At 38.4% G+C, this 20,889-nt stretch overlaps 1 protein-coding gene across 2 annotated transcripts; it reads left to right on the forward strand.

Annotated features, from left to right (window-relative positions):
- Window positions 1-2: 2 nt before the first annotated feature.
- Window positions 3-9,142, forward strand: LOC106789007 (regulator of G-protein signaling 17-like). 2 transcript variants are annotated; one of them, XM_014752795.1, is made up of 5 exons: window positions 3-1,904; window positions 3,757-4,160; window positions 4,578-4,586; window positions 5,170-5,587; window positions 5,943-9,142. In XM_014752795.1, the coding sequence occupies exons 1-5, from the start codon at window positions 1,896-1,898 to the stop codon at window positions 6,186-6,188; spliced, it is 1,086 nt and encodes a 361-aa protein (XP_014608281.1). In that variant the 5' UTR covers window positions 3-1,895; the 3' UTR covers window positions 6,189-9,142. The 2 variants fall into 2 exon arrangements, with proteins under 2 accessions (XP_014608281.1, XP_014608290.1); XM_014752804.1 differs by having other exon boundaries at window positions 3,757-4,157.
- Window positions 9,143-20,889: the final 11,747 nt, after the last annotated feature.

A 20,889-nucleotide genomic window follows, 5' to 3' on the forward strand; every position in this document is an offset into this window, starting at 1 on the left:
CTCCCCTAGGCGAACGTTAAGCCAGAAATTAGTAAAGAATACGTGTGTCTGGGAAACATTAGAATTAACTAAAGTTTATAGAAGAAGAAAACAAGAAATAACGGAAGGAAATAGCTACAACGAAGAGAAAGAAGAACAAGAAGAAGAACAAGAAAAGAGAGAGAGAGAGAGAGAGAGAGTGACCGAAGGGGCGAAACTAATTGAGAGAAAATTTTAGAGAGAAAGAAGAAAGAGAGAGAGAGAGAGAGAAAGAGAAAAGGAACACGAGGGAAAAAGATAGAAAAAGAATAAAGTAGTGGTGTCGCGATAGGCCTAGCGTTTATTCGTTCGCGCCAGCGCCCTGAGCGGCGGCACTTCCTACGACCACGGAAAACCTATTTTTACTCTGTTAACGGAACGGAGAACTCTCAAAGAAGAGAGAGAGAGAGAGAGAGAGAGAAGAAAGAGAAAGAAAGAAAGAAAGAAAGAAAGAAAGAGAGAGAGAGAGAGAGAGAGAGAGAGAGAAGGAAGCACACGGTGTGCTTCACCACCCACGCTCTCATCTACCACGAAAAGAAGAGACCACTAGGCGGCACGATCCGTCGGTCTGACAGAGGCCGACGGCACCGTCGACGGCACCGCCATCGGCGACTCCCTGAACGCCTGGCCGCGCCTATCGGACACGTAAACGTGTAGCGCGAAATCTCTACTTCGACTGCTGCGATATCATTTTAATCGGCAAACCCACCCTTTTATTTTACTCGTGTTCCATCCTAGTGTCTTCGTGATATCACACACGCACACGCATATACATATATATATATATATATATTTTCTTTCCGACTCCAAGGTGATAGAACACACTTTCTCACTCACTCACTCACTCTCTCTCGCTCTCTCTCACTCTCTCTCTCTCTCTCTCTCTCTCACTCTTTCTCTCTCTCTCTCTCTCTCTCTCTCTCTCTTTTAATTATCTATCTCCGAAGAAGAAGGGGAGAGCAAGGAAGGAAAGATTGCAGGTCCAGGATGGAAGATAATACGAATAATCAAACTCGCGAAGAATTAGTTTGCGAGATATAAGAAAATTCATCTCTCTTTCCCACTCACCCGTTCCTCTTTCTATCCCTCTCTCTCTCTCTCTCTCTCTCTCTCTTCTCTCTCTCTCTCTCTCTCTGTAAAGAGATTGGAATACAAATAGAAGAGAATAAGAGAAAATGTATAAGGAAGAATAATGATCGGTGTACGTGTCCATTGGCATCTGTTGTTGTTGTTGTTGTTTTTAATGGTAGCAGAAATGGTGGTGGTGGTGGTGGTGGTTGGCCTGTGCCGAGCCTGAACAAGACCCGAACGACGGACGCGTGTTTCTTTAAATGGTGTAACGCGTGATAAGAAGAGAGAGCTTACTTATCGTCATCGTTAAACTATAGTTCAATTAGTTCGTACATGTGCACTAAAGAAAACGCAAATTAAGGATTCTGAAAAGTTAGTACCCTGTTTTACTAGGAACAAGGAGAAAAGTAAAACAACAAACAAACAATAAGCATCGTTAACGTCATCGTTTAGAACATGCGGACTTCGGGCGAGGCCCCTAGACGAACGGCTGGCCTCGCCGGTGGACCAGGATAAGAAGGGATACCTCAACAAAAATCCTATTTTTTCTCCCACCTCCCCCAATTTATCGTCGACGAAAATCAACCCCTTAGTGTCGCCTACATTCTTCTCTCTTTTTATCTGTCGCACTCATTCACTTACTACTTTTCTTTCTCTCTAATTCCAATCCTGTCTCTTTCTCCCTCTCTCTCCCTCTCTCTCTCTCTCCGGTCCTTAAAAACACCTGCGCAAGCGCCCTACTACACATCCTTTAGGACCTTAAGGACGCGGGAAGCGAGCTCGTCTCGCTCTCGCTCGCATGGAACATGATAGAGGTGAGAGACTCCGGGGGGTCGACGTGCGTCGACCTTTTCATTATCTTACCTTCATATTTTTTGTTCTTCTTTCTTCTTCTTCTTCTTCTTCTTCTTCTTCTTCTTCTTCTTCTTCTTCTTCTTTCTTTTTCTCTCTTTTGCACCTTTTTACATTTTTTTATTTATTTTTTTGTGTTTAACTCCTCTCTTGCTTATTATCTATCCGATCGAACTGAAGTAAAGAAGAACCGAGTACCCGTTGTTTTTCTTTTTCTTTTTTTTTCTTTTGCGTGGAATAACGTAAACGTAAGGGTGGCTTCCGTCGAATTTTCTCACCGAGCTGGTGATAAACGAAAAAAAGGAAGGCGTGTCTCTTCGTAAATTTTTTTATTAACTTTCGTGTGTAAAACTCGCGATAATGACTTCAGATGTATCACCTACGATAGACGAAGATTTATCGTAAAAATAAAACACACGTATGTTACTTATTTACTTACTTACAAGCGTTTTATATTGATACGCGTGTGTGTGCGTGCGCGTGCGTGCGTGCATGCGTGTGTGTATGTAATCTGCATACGTAACCTGGTAAGGGGGCCACCTTTCCGATCGTTTTTCCTTTAAAAGCTCTTTTGTTTTTACACCGTTCGAGCACGCACGCGCGCATTATACAAACGAGTTTTTCTTTCAACGTTCCACGAACTTTCCCAATGAACCGAATAGAAAACCCTGCTTTTTTTCTTTTTTCTTTTCTATTTCTTTTTTTTATCTTTTTTTTTTTTTTTATTTTTTTTTCTATCTAGTACCGTTAGGATAGATAGTATTCGTTTTCATTGACTCGTACAGTAAGCGCGATACTTTCGAGATTGCGATCCACATCTCGATATCAGTTGGAATTAAATTCAAATGGCAATAATGGAGACGATACGATTAATCCTCGACTGGATTCACGCGCGAAAGCTTGGAAAATACGAGATAAATCGATAGGCGCGGCTGAGTGTACTACTATCGCTACGAAAATCCCATCCAAATTAATTGCCAATCCTTTGAGGACTTAGGCGTCAATTATGGTCAGCTGCTTTCAATTAGAGCTTCCGACAGCTTTGACCAATTCTTTTCAACCTTTTTCTCACCATCTTTTTTTTATTTATTCATTTATTTATCTCTCTTTTTTTTTTCTTTTTTTGTCTTTTTCCACCACGTGACTCGGAGAGAACAAAATCTAATAAAATAAAATAAAATAAAATAAAATAGAATAAAAAAGAAAGGGAGAGAAGAACGGGACCAACACTCATTCCGATTTTTTTCATCGATTAAACGATCCAAGCGTGTGCGCGATAGTGCACAGTTGACCGGAGTCGAGAATCATTTTTCTAAAGCCTAGATTCAACGATTAACAACGAATCCTAGTACCCGTAAACGCTTCGTTAAAGATTCGGTCCTATCGAAAATCGAAGCACTTTCCGAAAATAGAATAATCTATAAATTAATGAAACAATGCATTTTCGAGGGTTTATTTATTCGAAGATATTTGCCACTTGATTTTGACACGTTACCCTTTCGTATAGTTAATAGTTTACGCAAAGTTTCCTAATTACTTAAACTGTTAGGATCGTTCCTAAAAGTTTCACACGAATAACATTACTTTTTATTTGAAAATTATACGAATTTTAAATAGCTCGCTTGATAAAATAAAATAAAATAAAATGACAAAGTATATCGTGCACGTAAAATATACTCATAAAATAAAAGCAAGAAACTTATGAGACGACGACTTAATACTTTTAATTATTCTAGAAAAAAAAAGAACCCAAATATAAAAAGATAATAGTTTGTCAAACGTAAGCCGAATAACGTAACGTATGTGTGTCGTCAGATGTCGAGTGGAATCAGTGCAAGCACAATGGGGATTGGCGTTAGCCACGGAACGGGTGGAAACGACGGTGTTACGAGCAGTTGTCGTCTTCGTGCCCAAAGTCAAAGTCAAGCAACTTCATCTCAGCACGGCAATCCGCAACAATCGTCTCAGACGTCGTCTCAACAATCGTCTCAGCATCAATCGCAACAACAATCGTCGCAACAATCCCAACAACAGCAGCAGCAACAATCTCAACAACAACAACAACAACAGCAACTGCAACAATCTCAACAACAACAGCAACAACAAACGCCTACGTCGCAGCAGCAGCAGGCACAGCAACGTCAAGGAACTAGGTTCATAGGCCGCTCGAAAAAGGACAACTGTTGCCTATGCTGGTGCTGTTGCTGTAGTTGCTCGTGGTATTATCGTTTCTCTCTATTTCCTCAATTACTTTGAGCTCAATCGATACGTCAGGTGCGCGCGTGTCTTCTTGGCCCATCGATTCTATCAACTTCCTTCTATATAATACTACCCTTTCGATATAATAATAATAATAATAATAATAATAATTAAATGGAATGAAGTTAATATCCATGATCCGTACCGAAAGTAATTTTGTTTGACTTCAAAGATCCGATCTAGAGACACGTATAATATACTGTTACATACCTATATGAATATATAGGTTTAGGATTTTTCTCATCGTATCTTTCCTTTGTCACATTCCCGTATCGTTTTGTTCATTGTGCTCGAAAAGAGGTAGCCATGACCTATATAGAAAAGTACGAACGAAGCTTTATCCATATTTCTCTTTCTCTGTTTCATGCCGCATGTAGGAACAAATGGTAAGCAAAAGTCGATCGGTTTTTCATCGTTTGCATGCAACGTATTTATACATAAAGGTGTACACTACTACTAATACTACTATTACTCGACAATAGAGCGGTTTACTATAACGCGATGAATCCGTAGGTTTAGAAAGATACAGAAAAGTGTGAGAGTGAGAGAGAGAGAGAGAGAGAGAGTGAGAGAGTGAGTGAGCGAGAAGGGTCGCGGTATCGATGAAAATCAATGATGCGACATTAAACGGATATGACGTCAGGCTAGTCATCTGGGGTACGCTAAAGAATGTTTACCGTTTACGCGAGTCGCTCCTCATCCGTCGACAAAGCCAACGCGTTTCTTTCAAGCTTCTTTTATTATTATCGTTTCATAATAATCATATTCCTTTTTTTTTTTTTTTTAAACGTAATTCGTAACGACGCCGGCGACGACGAGAGTAATCGCGAAATATATTCAATCTGTTAGGATAAAAATATTTATTTATTTTTGTTTGTCCCCATTTTGACTCGATGAAATAATGTTGAGACAATTATTGTTAACGATTCGATCGTTGATAACGACTAACAACGTACCCGATGACAACAGTTTGGCAACGGTCGGCGGAAATACGGTCGGTGCTGACGGAACTGGCGAACAGGGTAAGAAGAAGGGCAACGTTGGTATTGGCGGTGAACACGTGGGTGGTGGCCTCGGTGGTGATCACAGTGGCGTTACCGCTGGCAACGGGTTGGACAACTTCGACGGTCTCGATGGTGTCGACGCTTCCATGGAATGCTGTAATTTCGAAGAAGTCAAATCTTGGGGTTCCTCCTTCGACAAGCTGATGAAAAACGCGGCCGGTAGGAAATTATTTCGCGAGTTCCTTCGTAGCGAGTACAGCGAGGAAAATATTGCATTTTGGCTCGCGTGCGAGGAACTCAAACGCGAAAGCAATCCGGAGAAAATCGAGGAAAAGGCAAGATTCATCTACGAGGATTACATATCCATACTCTCACCGAAAGAAGTGAGTCGTTTCTTTTTCTTATATACCCATTTTTTCTTTTCTCTTTTATTTGTTCCTTTTTTTTTTTTTCTTTATTATCATCAACCGTTCACAGGTCAAAGCGATTAACTCTACTTTTAGAATTGCTTTTTCTTTTTTATCGATATACTTAACTTGTTATATTGAAGATTAATTTTTCTTTTTGTCATTAACGACAATTTTTATTAAATTCATTATCGGACAACGATATAATATATCGTTGCGTAGATTGATTTTTCCTAATTATCAATTAGTAATACGTTTCCTATTGAATTTTTCTACACATTATCTCGTAGTTACTTTTATTTAGACATATATATATTTATATGTTTTTCAGGTGAGTCTAGATTCGCGAGTACGCGAGATCGTTAATCGCAACATGGTGGAACCAACCCCGCATACCTTCGACGAGGCACAGTTACAAATCTACACGCTGATGCATCGGGACTCTTATCCGCGATTCGTCAACAGTGCGATTTATCGACGAGTGGCGAGGCTTAGTAGCGGTCCACCGAGTCCAACGAGTGCTTCCGAACAAGAGCACGCAGGTGGAAAGTCGAAAGGCAAAAAAGGGACGACGTAATCGCGATCACGGCCGATCAGCCGATTGGACGTCGTACCCTCAACCGAAAGTGGAGATACCAGCGAGATCGTGTGGTCTCTCTCTTATTTCGGCTTCTTCCAATGAGCTACGAACAGATGGAAGAAGTCTGACAATGACATCACAAATAGAGAAAGAAAAAAGATACAGAAAGAAAGAAAGAAATAGAGAGGGGGTGAGAGAGACAGAGAGAGAGTGAGTGAGTGAGTGGAGAGTATCTTTTTATCGGGGGCCACATTGAACAAAAGAGAAAAAGAAATGAAAATTCGAGCGAGATTAAAAAGCAAAAATAGAAACAAATGCGAATAAAAATCGCATTAATCTCGTAACTAGTCGCGGCTCGAAACTCGGGAAAATACGATCGAAAATTAATAAAGAAAAAAATGAAACGAAGAGAACGATCGGGGGTCTCTCTTTTCCCTCTCTCTCTCACTCTCTCTCTCTCTCTTTCTCTCTATCTTTCTCTTTCTCTCTCTTTTTCTCTCTCCTTGCGTCTGTCTTTAAAATTCTTTCGCGGACGATGCGCGCACAGTTGTCACTGCCTTGGAAACAATGCACAATTGCGATATGTGTATGTATATATATATGTGTGTATAAATTTTTATGTATGTGTATATATAAATGCATATATCGTTGATGCTAAGATGCGACGGAGCTCGATTGCTCGTCGAAACTTAAAATACCAGCTTGAAGGTAACTAAACGTATTTTGTGTAAGGAATACAAGTTGAATGAGTTTGGTATTTACGTATGGAAACGCTACGAATTCGTGACTTTTCCTTCGAAAATTGGAATACCGTCGAGTAATGACGTTAATTTCGTTTAATAACGTTTTACGATTAAATTATCAACTAAAAGAGAAAGAAGGGTGAACGAAATAGGCGGAAACGATGATAGGAAAACGAACGGAATGGGGAATGAGAGAAGACGGAGACAAAATTAAAAAAGCAAGTGTTGTACGCGAGATGAGGATTAAGAAGAAAAAAATAAGATAATAGAAAATTCTTATTGCAAGATCGGATATGCAACCGACTTTTATTCTAGTCAACAGTTCACGAAAAGAATTGTCATGTTCGTTATGAATAATCGGCTATTTATTGCCGACGAGATATCGATCGAAGAAAATACTTGTCATCCATTACCAAATAAATCAATTCTAGTCATTTTTGTCTATAAAAATCGTCATGCGCGTAGAGACATGATATCGTAACGGAGCTCGTTCGAGATCTTCTGGGATTTAAACAAAATGAAAAATAAGAAGAAGAAGAAGAAGAAGAAGAAAGGCCTAAAACGCAAGAAAAATTTCTCGATGTGCGTGAATCGAAGCATTGAAACCCGATCGCGATTCGACAAAAATAAGAAAAAAAATGTTAAGGGCCGATTTTAAATGCATACAAGAATACGCACGGTCAAATCAAGATTTTATGCGACTTTATCTAAATATATATATACATGTATATATACGTGTACGTATGTGTATGTGTATACATTGTATATGTACATATATATGCATATATATATATATATATCTATACAGGGTGTCTCATATGAATGAATACGTTAAAATATGGCATGATGTATATGTATATGTATGTATGTATGTATGTATGTACATATCTCGATTACGCGTGCAAGCATGTTACATTTCTTCGTAGAAACGATTTCTTTGAAATCCGATTGTTCACCGAGCCTCACGCGATCCGTAACTTTTAAATTAAACTTCTTTTCGCAAAACAAAAAAAAAAAGGGAAACGTCCATTTTCTAAACTTTTACTTAAGCTTTTTCTACCAATGATTTTTCTATCAAAGCTTTACCGAACAAAAAAAAAGCTACATATCATTTTGTTCTGTGATAAAAATCAAACGTAAACGAGCTGGTTGGATTCAAATGAGATCGTTTCTAATGAAAAGAAAATTGGGTAAAGTAGAAGAAAAAGAAAAAGAAGAAGGAGAAGAAGAAGAAGAAGAAATAAAAGTAAAAAAAAAGTCAGACACTCTCTCTAGTCGTAAAGTGCGCTTGCGGGCGTATAGGATATATAGACGCATCATTACACACACACACACACACATACGTACGTATCTACATATTTACAACACTTCATACCTTACCCACTTAGCTTTCCTACCTACGTCTAAATCGTAAATACATAGGAAGGAATGAAGGAAAGAAACGTCGTGTGTTATCTAACGTGAAATCGATGATAAATGTGAAAAAATGAACATTATAAATGGACGACGCGTAAGGTACACAGACACATACACGCACACGCACACACATATACATCCAGTCGGGCAAATCTCGCAGTCAGTCACAGTGTTTGACTACTGCGATCTGTAGATAATTATCGTAGATAGATACAATGATTAATATCGCTAATGAAATATGAATGAGAATGATTCTAAACGTATTATACTTGCGCTAAAGCGTATAACGAAATCATTCGGGAGACATATAAGAACAATCTTTTTCATTCTCGATATAAAAAAAAAAAAAACGTATACATCCATAGGTATGTATTTACTTAAGTAAGTACTTATTTAAATACTTACTTACCTTTCTTTTTGATTTGAGAAAAGGAATAAGTCCAATACGTGTTTGTTACTATGGACCATCTCGCCAAAAGGGAAAGTAAGAATCGTGAGAAGACGTTAAGATCTCCATCGTTTATTCCCATCTTCCTTACCTCGGTGCTTGTGAATGTGCTCCTCAAGGTGTACCTCAAGGTGCTTCTCAAGGTGCTCCTTTCAAAAAGAAAGAAATTCAGATACGCGCAATCATGCGATTAAGAGAACAAGAAATAGATAGATATATATAAATATATAGACTTAATTTATGGTTGATCGATTCTGAAAGGGAAAAGATGCATATTGATTTTTTTTATTCTCAACAAATTTATATAAACTTTTGTTCCTACATATGAGTCATTCATTTGTTAAAAAAAAAAAAAAAAAAAAAAAACAAATTAATAAGATCATTGATATTTAAGAAATTCAATTTCAAATAAAAAATATTTAAACATCAATTTTTGTTTTTTTTTTTTTTTGAGTGCATTGGGTGTTGTAGAATTTTCCAAATATTTTTCAAACGAAAATTAATCGTTTTGGTTTAGCGAACGGTTCGTAAATCATAATCGTAAGAAATCTTTTCCGTTACAGAATCAGTTTCCCTTAAAATACATGTAGTTGGTCGAACAAACGTATGACGGTGAACGAACTAACGAACAAACAAAACCAACAACCAACCAAACGAACGAACAAACGAACGAACATACGTACGAACGAACGAACGAACGAACGAAAGAACGAGTGTTTCAAAGAAGGAAAGAGTTCAACGTTTTGATCCCACCTTCAGTCTTCTCGCTAATAAACGCACAAATTTTCTCAACCCTCGTTCCTTTGTTTCTTTTTTACTCGCTCCACGTAATATGTTCTATGATGTTTTTTATTCCTTTTATTTTTGTGTGCGTAGATATGCGTTTGCGAATTGCTCTCGACCGACTCACGATTATTCCCAATTTGAACACCTCAGGTCCATAAATTCATTCTTATGTATATGCACGTGGTGTAATTTAAAAAAAAAAAAAAAAAGAAAGAAAATATCGTTAATGACTTTTTCTACGAGAGGTAGCTGCAAAGATTTTACGACGATACCTTAATCCTATTCTTTATCTTCTTCTTCTTCTTCTTCTTCTTCTTTTGCATAAAATTTTCCCTATCTTCCATCTTCCTCGATGTATATTCCAACTGTTCCAACGTGAACCACTTCTGGGACCATTGTTCTACACATTTTATTATATAAAGAGACATACAACGTGGATGAAATACGCGCGATACACTACTATTGGGAATTAACCAAAAAACTAAATAATAAATAAATGAAAAAGATCGTCGTGTTAAATATGAAATTAAGCAGCAATAACGTTGTCCGCGAAGCAACTAAGAACTGAGCTGAGCAAATGCGATAAAAAAGGATATTTCACAAATTTCCCATTTCTTCCTTCCGTTTCGTGCTATTTGTCACATTGTCACATTATGTACGTTTGAAATAAAACTTTTCGAATATCGTGTTTTAAAGTGGCCAGATCCTACCAACTCATTGTTTCTCTCTCTCTCTTTCTTTCTCTCTTTCTTTGTTCTCTTTCTTGGTTTTGTTATTTTTCTGTCTTCCGTTGGTTGTTTGCTCCTCGAGTTTGCAGCTACCTGTCATAATTGTCTGTATGTATATAGGTACTATATACATACTATCATTGTACGTTAAAACACGTAAATCGAATTGAAAAAGGAGAAAAGAAAAAAAAGAAGATGAACAAGAAAAGAAAAGAAAAGAAAAAGTATATATAGTTCCGAGATCGCACGTCAACGTCCTTAAATCTCGTTATTTCATTGAATCGTCTTAAGGACTATGACAATTAATCGTTCGAGATTACGCCTTTTTCACGATTACCGTATAATTAAGAATTTATATCGCACGATCATCGTTCATCGTTCGATTTCGAACAACGTTTAGGTATATAATAGGAATCCCTAGTATACGAGATTGGACGCATCTAACAAGTTTATATGCGTACGAATTCGTTGAATCGTTAAAGCAAAAGGTCCTTGAAACTCGCGACGAGATAATAAACATGCAGTTGCATACACATGACCATGTACACACAGATACACACGTACACGTAAGCGCGACCCTCACAGATTCACCTATCATAACGCTCATCCGCACTTGTGCCATATAGTATTCCTTAATATTGTATATACGCGTACACGCATACACACATATACACACGAATATACATATACACATATACATTCACACAGAGAGCGTTCGATCGCGTCTATTACATCGAACACTCGGTATATCTCTTTAGTGTACAACTAACGTAAATACTGCGTCGTCGATATTGACGGTATACGGGTACGCGTGGGACCGTTCGAAAAATTAAAAAAAAAATAAATACCGAAATAAAAAAGGAAAGAAAGAAAGAAAGGAGGGAGAAATAAAACCAAAATTATCAATGAATAAAAGCGGCAGCACAATTTTCCTTTTTTTTTCAAAGTGAAAATAAAATATAATAATAGTACAGATCCAAAGAAAGAAAAGAAAAGAAATAAAAGAGAAATAAAATAATAAAAAATAATATATAAATGTGAATAAAGGGGGTAAAAGGTTGACTTTGTTTCGCCGAATAAAAATGTCGAGGGTTGGATTTACGTAATCGTTACAAACGTAGATTCTTTGAAAGATATAAAATGACAATGAGAAAATATTCCATAAGAGAAGGAAAGAGAGATCGAATGGGGAGGTGAACAGAAAGGAGTTTATGATCGATCGTGAAACGAAACATGCAATGATTCACAGACAAACGCGTTCTTCCTTCGAGGACGTTGTCCTTCAGTATTTTCCTCGTTGGTTTTATTTTCATTTATTTATTCGTGTCTCCTCGAACGTTTTACCTACGATTCTCAACCCCCCTCTTACTCTCTCTCTCTCTCTCTCTCTCTCTCTCTCTGTCTTTCTTTTTTTCCTTTTGATGCGAGAACGCTGTCTGCTAATTGTAAAATAATAAAGCCACCATTAAAGGGTAGCATGTTTACATTAGTACCTGGTATAAACATTGGGATTTTCTGGAATCCCCGTGTCGAAAATAGGTACACAGCAAAACAGGAAAGGGTTGAGATTCAGCAGCTCTGTCGCGCATGCACCAACCAATGACAAACGTGTGAAAACGAACAACGCATTTATTTATAAAACATTGTAAAGGCACAAGAATTTTATCATTAAAGGCGCTTCGACTCGAATAACAACATTGTTCGTTCATTTTATTGAATTTTTCGTATGTTTTCCGAATAATGATACGCTTAAAAAAATAATTTGTAATGGCCGCATTTTTCTTACGACAGAAAAAAAAATTATCTTACCAAGGTAAGATGGAAGAATAACGTGCGAACTGAAAGATGGCGCGACTTGTAAATTCCAGTTGAACGATGTCGAAAGGTAAACTATACTCTAACGGTAGTTCGTTCATTCACCGTCAGAGCATATCCGTTCGCATTTGTCGTCGGAAGTGTATTTTTATACGGTTCTTGATAATTTAACTGTATTGATAAAAAAACATCAACAATCTTATACTTTTTTTTTCCAAATGAAAACAACTTTACAAATACGCGATTAATCGCGTTATATCCCAATGATTGTTTACTTGTCCCCACGAGAAAGCATTTACATATGTATTATTTATCTCCGAGTATACTTATGTTAATTGTACGTTGAACTACCGTAGAGATAACATTACCGAGTGAATCATTACATTCGTCTCGTTAAAATCAAGTCAACCAATTAGAGTTCGGTATCAACTCCCCCCTTAAATTCATGGTCGCCATTATTTTTCTAACGAAACTCGATTAATGTAGATTAAATACAGAAAAGATTAAATCCGTTAATAAAGAGTAAACTAACTCGTATAAATATTATTTCCAATGAATTAGGATAGATACTAATATATTTTTCTTACGTTTCAGGTGCATACGTGTATTTGAAACCTTCAAAATAGATACCCACCCAATCTTCGTTTCGTCAAAGAAGTTTTACGAAGTTGCATTTATACGAAACGTTTCTGAGATAAACAATTATCAATTATTTTAATTTCAATCGAATATAGAATTTAAAAAAATAAAAAGAAATCGAAGCGCAAATACGAAACAACGAAATATATCACTGTAAAATAAATAATTTTGATAAAAGGTATAAGGACACGTTAAAAGGTTAGTATATTTATCGTTATTTCCATCGTCGATGGTTTTACGTCGTCGTGGCCGCCGCATCTCGTGCATGGTTTCTTCGTATACGCGAGACGACCGTAACCGTAACCCATAATCCGAGTATCCATTCCCAAGGAACCACAAACGCCACGTGAAATTCGATGCGATACGTCGCTCGGAGGTGCGCTTTGTAACGACTCCTCCAAAGGCCGACTCGAAGCCTTTTCTCTTTTTCCCTCTTTTTATTTCATTCCGAGATTCGAAAAATGGAGGAACAATAGTCCAATTCGAAATTATCATTTTGTACGAAATTAATTGCCAAAGGCATTTGTTAAAATCGATTAATTTTACCTAAACGAAAGATAAGGAAAAGTAATACAAATTCTAACGCACATTTTGTCATATATCATTTATTTAATTATTTAATATTCAAGAAAATTTATTTTAATTTTAAACTATTTAAGAACTTCGAGGTAATCCGGGGTCGTAAAGGGCTTAAGAAGTTTTTTTTTATTTAGGATTTACATCATGAATTCTCACGGTAGTAATTTTTTTGTTCGTTTTAAGTATTTATACATTTTTATAAGCGTTACATCAGAGAGATTTATAATAATTTGGTATAGCGTGTATACTTATACGCATGCCGACTTTTTTACCTTATTTTTTTTTTTTACCTTCATTTTGAACAGCCGATCCAAAGTAACAGATATCTCTACATTGTTTCGTTGTTGAGTGGGGGAAGAAGCTTCAACAGTTGACGCGAAGTAGCGCCACTGTGGTTTGATAAATAAGAAAGAAAAATAGTATAAAAAGGAGCGCTTACCAATATAAATTTTCCCAATCGTATTTTTTATCCGATTATAATGATCAATAATTCATTCGAAAGATCAAGATTTTCAACGCTAGCCTGTTATTCGATATTTTCAACAGATTCGTGTCCTCGTTTAAAAATTAATCTTGAAAAAGACATATTTTTGAGACATGATTTTGACACCACTTCCTCCCTTTCCACCCTTAAACCATAATTTTCTTGTCAAATAAAATAATGAACTCGCATAATAAAAATGTTTATCTTTCGAATGAGTCCTTGATCATTAAGATCAGGTAATAATTGGTAACCGTTATGGGCTTAACAGTTCATTAGAAGAACTCGCATTCCGATCGGTTCCAGCAGCGAGTTAACTTTTCGAAATGAATTTTTGTCTTGACAAACGTTACAACGATCCTACTAGTTGAATAACATTAATTATGCATACGCACGCGTGTATGGACGTAGGTACGCCGGGGCCGTGGACAAAATTTGTTTATCGTCGATGGTAATCAAATACTTTCGTTGGAATCGGCAATGCGTCGCAAGACAAGAGACGACTCCCAAAGAAGACGCTTAACCTACGTGTAGATGAGGACCGGTAAAACGGGAAAAGGATTCGCAAAAGAAGGTATGTTGCAGTAATTCGGTGCTACGATATTGAGACTGTAGGAAGTATTCGCCGCAGGGTTCTCCTTCCCCTTTTCTTCTCTTGGCTACCTGTCTACGAGTACCTAAGATTACTCGCAAGGCTATAAAGAGCCCATCGTTATTGCTATTATTGCAATGCTCTCGACGATAATCGCGATTAAATATTATTTTCATTTTTACGACTTGGACCGCGGGACGCCGAATTACGCGCTCTTACCTATCATTTTTTATCGCCGTAAAAAACATTTATTTTCCATTTAGTTTCAATTTCCATTTGGCTTTATTCAAAATTCTTTCGTATACGTGGCGGGGGATGGGAGAACCGAAAGGTTCAATTAACCCTTATATAATCCTATTTTTCTACATAGAGTAAGAAAATAAGAGAAGGCTCGTCCAATGAGAAATATCATTACTTTCATAAAATTACATATATAGATACATTTTAATATTTATTAATATTAAAACGTGAATATTTTTTATCGAACATGTTATTTTCCAACATTCATTTTCTAAACAGAACAAAAAAGTAACGAGAGAAAAAGGGCTACTGTCCGTTGTTGGTACATTGTAATTATTAGACGAATCGAGTTGACGTTAAGATGATACATAATAAATAGCGATATTTTAATATCCTCATAAAAGGGCATATTTAATCTAAGGCATATATCTAATGATTAGTATATCTTATAACCACGCTCCATCAACGCTCGAGAAATGATCGAACGCGTTAAACGTTATTTATTTCCCTCTCAACGTCAAAGTCTGAGCTCTCTCTCTTTCTCTCTCTCTCTTTCTCTATTTATTTCTCTTTCTCTGGCATTGGTGGTAGCACATCCGCCACGCTCTTGAATTACGGCGACGCGTTTTATACGCCACTGAGATCGGACGGGACGGTTCGTTCGTAATCTTTCTACTTGCACCACTTTTCTTTCAAATGTAGGAAGATGATCTTTTAAATCTCTTTCTCTCTCTCTCTCTCTCTCTCTCACACACACACGCGTACGCATAGACAGACTGTCTTTCTCTCTCCCTTTTCTCTCTTTCTCGAGCTAGTCCGGTAGATCGAGTATGCTAATGGTATTCCTTCGTAATCCCGAGAAACGTATATGTCGCATAGTGGCAAATAGATACGTATGTCGAATTACCTTATCGCGAGATGTTCCTTCCACGTTCTTTTTCTATCATATTTTCTTTTTCTTTTTTATACCCCTATTTTATGCAATCATCTTTCTCCCACCCCCTTCTGTATCTCTCTCTCTCTCTCTTTTTTTTTTCTCTAGGAAACGTTTGATATTCCCGCCTAACGCGAACGCATGCAATTTCTTCTTACATAGTTATCACGCGAAGTTAATGCAGCTATTGAAAATTGCCACCTAATTAACGAACGGTGACTTCTGATTTTCGAATGGTACGCTTTAGATGCTCGTCTGCTGAATTCGTTACGCGATCTTTTCTTGCTCGCTTGCTTGCTTACCCTACACCGAGATTAATCGACGGAGTAGAATATCTTTTCGGTAAAACGAGAGAAAGAGAGACAGAGGAGGGAGGGAGAGAGGTAGGTGAAAAAAATGGAGTATACTGTTGAAGGCGTTAAACGAAAGTTGTCGATTGGTAACATGAACGCTTGTAAGCTTACTAGCTCGCTTGCTCGTACAGTTTCTCCGTAAACACGTAAAAAACGTTCGATCGCAATTAAATCACCGTCGAACCGAAGCAGGCCGCTAATTTTCTCAGATCGCCATTAATTCCGAGAGAGGCAAGGTAAAACGGTGTTGGTGCCCTCCCTCTCTCTCTCTCTCTCTCTCTCTCTCTTTCTTTCTCGTTTAAACGCGCCTACGGTTCAAATCGTCGTCGCGAATCTTAAAGCGTTAATTCTCCTGGTCGCAATTAAACTCAGGCGCTACATATGTAAACTGACCACGTATCGATCGATCGATAATCAAGCCGGCGTAAATTTTCTCTTCTCCTTCTTCCACCACCCGTTCGGGCCCCCCCCCCCTTTATCTCGCTCTCTCTTTCTCTTTATCTTTATCTTTCATCCGTCCTCTTTCCTTGGCCGGTTGGTGCGAGGAGTGAAGGAAGAGTAGTAGTAGTAGAAGAGGGGAGGAAAAAGGTAAGCACGAGAGAGGGCTGTTTTTGCTCTCACTCTCTCTCTCTCTCTCTCTCTCTTTCTACGTGGTGCTGGTGCTGCTCCCCTTTCTCGAGATGAGGAACGCCGAACAAGTCCAGGAGCGCGTGACGCGCCTTCCGATGCGACTCCGAGAGACTTACGCAGACATAGGTGGAGAGGTATATCTAGTCGCCGCGATTGGAAACTCTCATAAAAGAACGAACACGACGAAGGTTTCGCGCGGTGAAAAGAAGGTACGAGAGAGAGAGAGGGAGAGAGAGGGAGAGAGATGATGGCAGAGAGAAATTTCTCGACCAAATAAACGCGTTTCGCGGCGCGGGAGATCGCGACCACGCCCTGTCTTCTTCCCTACCCGCTGGCCTTCCTTCGGCCTTTGCTCGTGTACGCTCAAAGAGAAAGAGAGAGAAAATGATGGTAGGCTTATACCAAGAGTGTGGGAGAAAGAGAAAGAGAGACATAGAAGCAACGCACACACGCTCTCACCGAGTTCGTACTCCGGTTATACGCAAGCGTGAACCTTGTACGCTCGAAAGAACGTTCGAAAGATCCTTGAGGTAAAAAGTAGGGCCAAAACTTACCTCCTCCTCGATACCGCGAGTTAATAATCTTTATTCAAATATACAATTTTTCAATGATTTATTTCTAAATTTTGTGACTTTTTTCGTAAAAATGCTATTCAAGGAATTAACGCCTAAATAATCTATTACTCCTCGGCCCCCCACCCAAGGAGGTTTCTTCTTCTTTTTCTTCGCGTGTTTCGTTACAATGAAAATATCTTCGTTTATTGGCCGTGACTCAGATAGATAGAGAGAGAGAGAGAGAGAGAGAGAGGAGAGTTTGCGTTTACGAGCACGGACGAGCAAGAATGATCTCGTATCGTGAACGCGTATCGCGATTGAGTGCTAAGATTAGGCGCCATTATAGAGCGTCATTAAGCGTGCCGCACTATTGAGTGCTCCATGTAACCGCTGTTACCCGGTATATGCTACCAACATATCTATATATCTGCCTATAATAATGAAATTTCTTCTTTTTTTCTTTTTTTTTTTTTGTTTTCTTTTTTTATTATCATTACCCTTTTTTTCTTTCTTTCCGAGAGTAAGTAGTTTCAAGACTGGTGGTTGAGTTTTCGTATCCGAGAATTTCATTGAACAGTTGTTTGGCCGAGGCAGATCGAACCTCGTCCGTAATAGGCAGGGAAATGTCTGCGGGATGTGGCAGGATATGGCAACTGGAGCTACTCAATTCGCTGAACTGGTCTGGCGTGTGCTACCGCGGAATCGGTCGCAGCTGACGTCGAATGCTTAACGTCCACGTTTTTCCATCGGTAGATGTTCCTAAGGATCGAGTCAACAACCCTCCTTGTCCCTTACACTATATCGTGTAAGATGTTGTTTCTTCATTCTATCCTTAGGTATATATCGCGAGCCATCGTTTCGTCTACAGGTATGAAAAATTAATCGATAACGATAAATAACTGAACGTAAGATAATTTTCTTATTTAAATGAGTATAGATATGAATTATTCTAATCCAGAATAGTGATACGTAGATAAGGTTTCAAGATAATGAACAAATTGATCGCGATTTCGTACGAAGTTAATAAAAGATGGGAACAAACTATAAATGTAGATAATGAGTATGATATGGTATATATGGAAAATGAACTAATTGATTTTAATGAATTATAGCTGAGATATCATCGAATCTATATGGTAAGAAACTTCATTTAAATATTAAAAATACTTTGATAAGAACTGTCAATGAAATTCCAAGATACGTAGGGAATAATCGTTGGCAAGGAGATCAACGTTTGACATTCCTGAGAGGCGACGCTTAAGCGAAAGGCAAGCAGCAAGCGAGCAAACAGGCAAGCATTGGAGTCCGCGAAACGAAAGGGACACACCCATGCGTAACGTGCACTTAGAGAAGAAAATGTATCGAGATCGGTCCCCCTGGTGGGACATCCCCTGGATAATTCTCCCCCTCCAAAGTGTAATTAATCCGCGACAGGGTACATTCCGGACTCCTTTATATAGATACGCATCCTGCAATGGTGCTTCCTGTAAAAGGTACGTTTATCGAGTATTTAGCCGTTCGCCACGGACTCGTCTACGTGCCGGTAATGAGAAAGTGCATTGCCCATCTCGCACGGCTACGTGCTTCTCCTAAAGCATCGATATCCGCCGTTTTTTCATTACTAACGCATCTCTTCTAAACGTTGTTAGAAACGATCAACGACGATGATGAAAAACTATACGCGAGATTTTTCTTTCTAAAACTATGCGATGGCGCAACTTTTCGACGGATGTACTAGTATTTCATCGGTGTTCAAACATTTTTCTTAATACTTCAGTTCTAAAACAATCGAGTGACTGAAAAGGCAACGGGGAGTACTAGTAACATTTTTACAAGTGCATAACTACGAACTAGACATTGTAATTACATACAGTAATGCGCTTATCTGAATTTTTTGTTTTATAGGTTACTTTTGCCCTATTTATATTTCGATTACTAACATAGACTATGAATTAGAATGAATGATCACGTACAAGAATATGAATTGTAGTTTGGTCAAAATAAACTGTAGAATTTCTTGGGCTATAACGTAACTTAGTCGATAGAATAAAGTAGTTTCGAAGCTTGTACCGCATGAAACAGTAGCGTAAGCAAATAAGCAAGCAAATGCCATACGCTTCCTATGCATTCTGTTATCCTTCCACCGTCGCATGCGTGCAACCTTTTTCACGATCTCGATAATCCCAAGAATAGTTGTGACGATGGTGGTGGTGGTTATTCTTCGGCTCGCGTGCGTCTCGTACGCGTGCCTCTGCGTCTCGTCGAATTTTCCCTCTCTCTCTCTCTCTCTCTCTCTCTCTCTCTCTCTTTCTCTCCCTATCTGCGTGCTCGTGGGATAAATGCACACGACGACGACGACGACGACGATGACGACGACGACGACGACAACGACGACCAAGGCGAAAGAATGTCAAATGATGATTGGTCATTGCGGTGGCCAATGGGTCCCCGACTTCGCACCGGCGCCGCCTCCTGGTGCAAATCGAACGCGCAGAATTCACGATTTCGATCTCTGACGCCGTTGCGATCGATAACGCGAGCTTTTAATATATTTCTCTTTCTTTCTCTCTCTGTCGTTGATCAACACGAAAAACAAAATCAAAAACACGAGAACGACCAAATTCCCGGATAATCAGATTTATTCGGCCTTCTATAATTATCTAAAAATAAATATAAGATTATTATTGGGGAAAAAAAAACGGACATTTGAGAAGAAATATCAAATAATATATCTTATAGTAACGGGTTGGTTGCTTTGTTCCGAAGAATGTTAATAGGAAGACGATTCTTGTTAAAACAGGAATTCAAAGACTGATAGAATGGTTTACCGTTAACGCGATATCGAGTTTGTCGAGTCTCCTGAAACCGTTGTTACGCACTGAAGTGCAACTTTTATGGTAACATTGATTAAAACTCAGAACAAATTTTCAACGTAGGAAAAACATCTTGTTCTTTTCTTTTTTTTTTTAAATTAATGTCACAAGGAGACTCGATTAGATCTTTGACTGTTTATAAACAAAATATATATATATATATATATATTAGAAAAGAAGGTGCGAATGATAGGTGGAAAAGAATTATTTGTATTTTCTAGGAAGAAACGAAAGGAAGAATTAGTCCCGTAGACGTATAGGTATAGGTTTAGTGCGATCAAAGAAGAAGGGAAAAGAAACGAGTATAGGTAGCACAACGAAAAGGGTATATACGTAGGGTACCCTCCGCGTTGCTTCTAATACACCGAATGCCGACGCATCGTCGGCGAGATTCTCCTCCGATCCTGTTTGAGAAGAGACGAGAGCGCGTATACGTGACCGTCATTCAAGATCACTCGATAAATAATTACCGATAGCTTCCTCTCTCTCTCTCACTCTCTTTTACTCTCTTTCTGTTCCTCTTCTCTTTCGAATAGAAAGACGAGCAGGAGGAGTAAAAGAAAAAGAAGAATAAGAATAAGAATAAGAAGAAGAAGAAGAAGGAGGAGGAGGAGGAGGAGGAGGAGGAGGAGAAGAAGACAACGAAGAGATGGACGTTCGATGACCCTACGCGTATCCAAGGAAAGCACCATTATACGATCGACACGATGGTTACGTTATAGCGGCCCGGTATGGACGCATTTATCGCTTTCCGCGACGTATTTCCTACGGGCTGGCATATAAATTTAAACGATAGGATCTCCCGCGACAAATGAAATTACACGTGGCTGTAGATAGCGTTATTGCTAAGCGTTACCTCGCCAAACTTCCATCTATTCGCGATCTTG

This window comes from Polistes canadensis, unplaced genomic scaffold (assembly GCF_001313835.1).
Source record: "Polistes canadensis isolate GaletaPanama2010 unplaced genomic scaffold, ASM131383v1 scaffold_6, whole genome shotgun sequence".
Lineage (NCBI taxonomy): Eukaryota > Metazoa > Arthropoda > Insecta > Hymenoptera > Vespidae > Polistes > Polistes canadensis.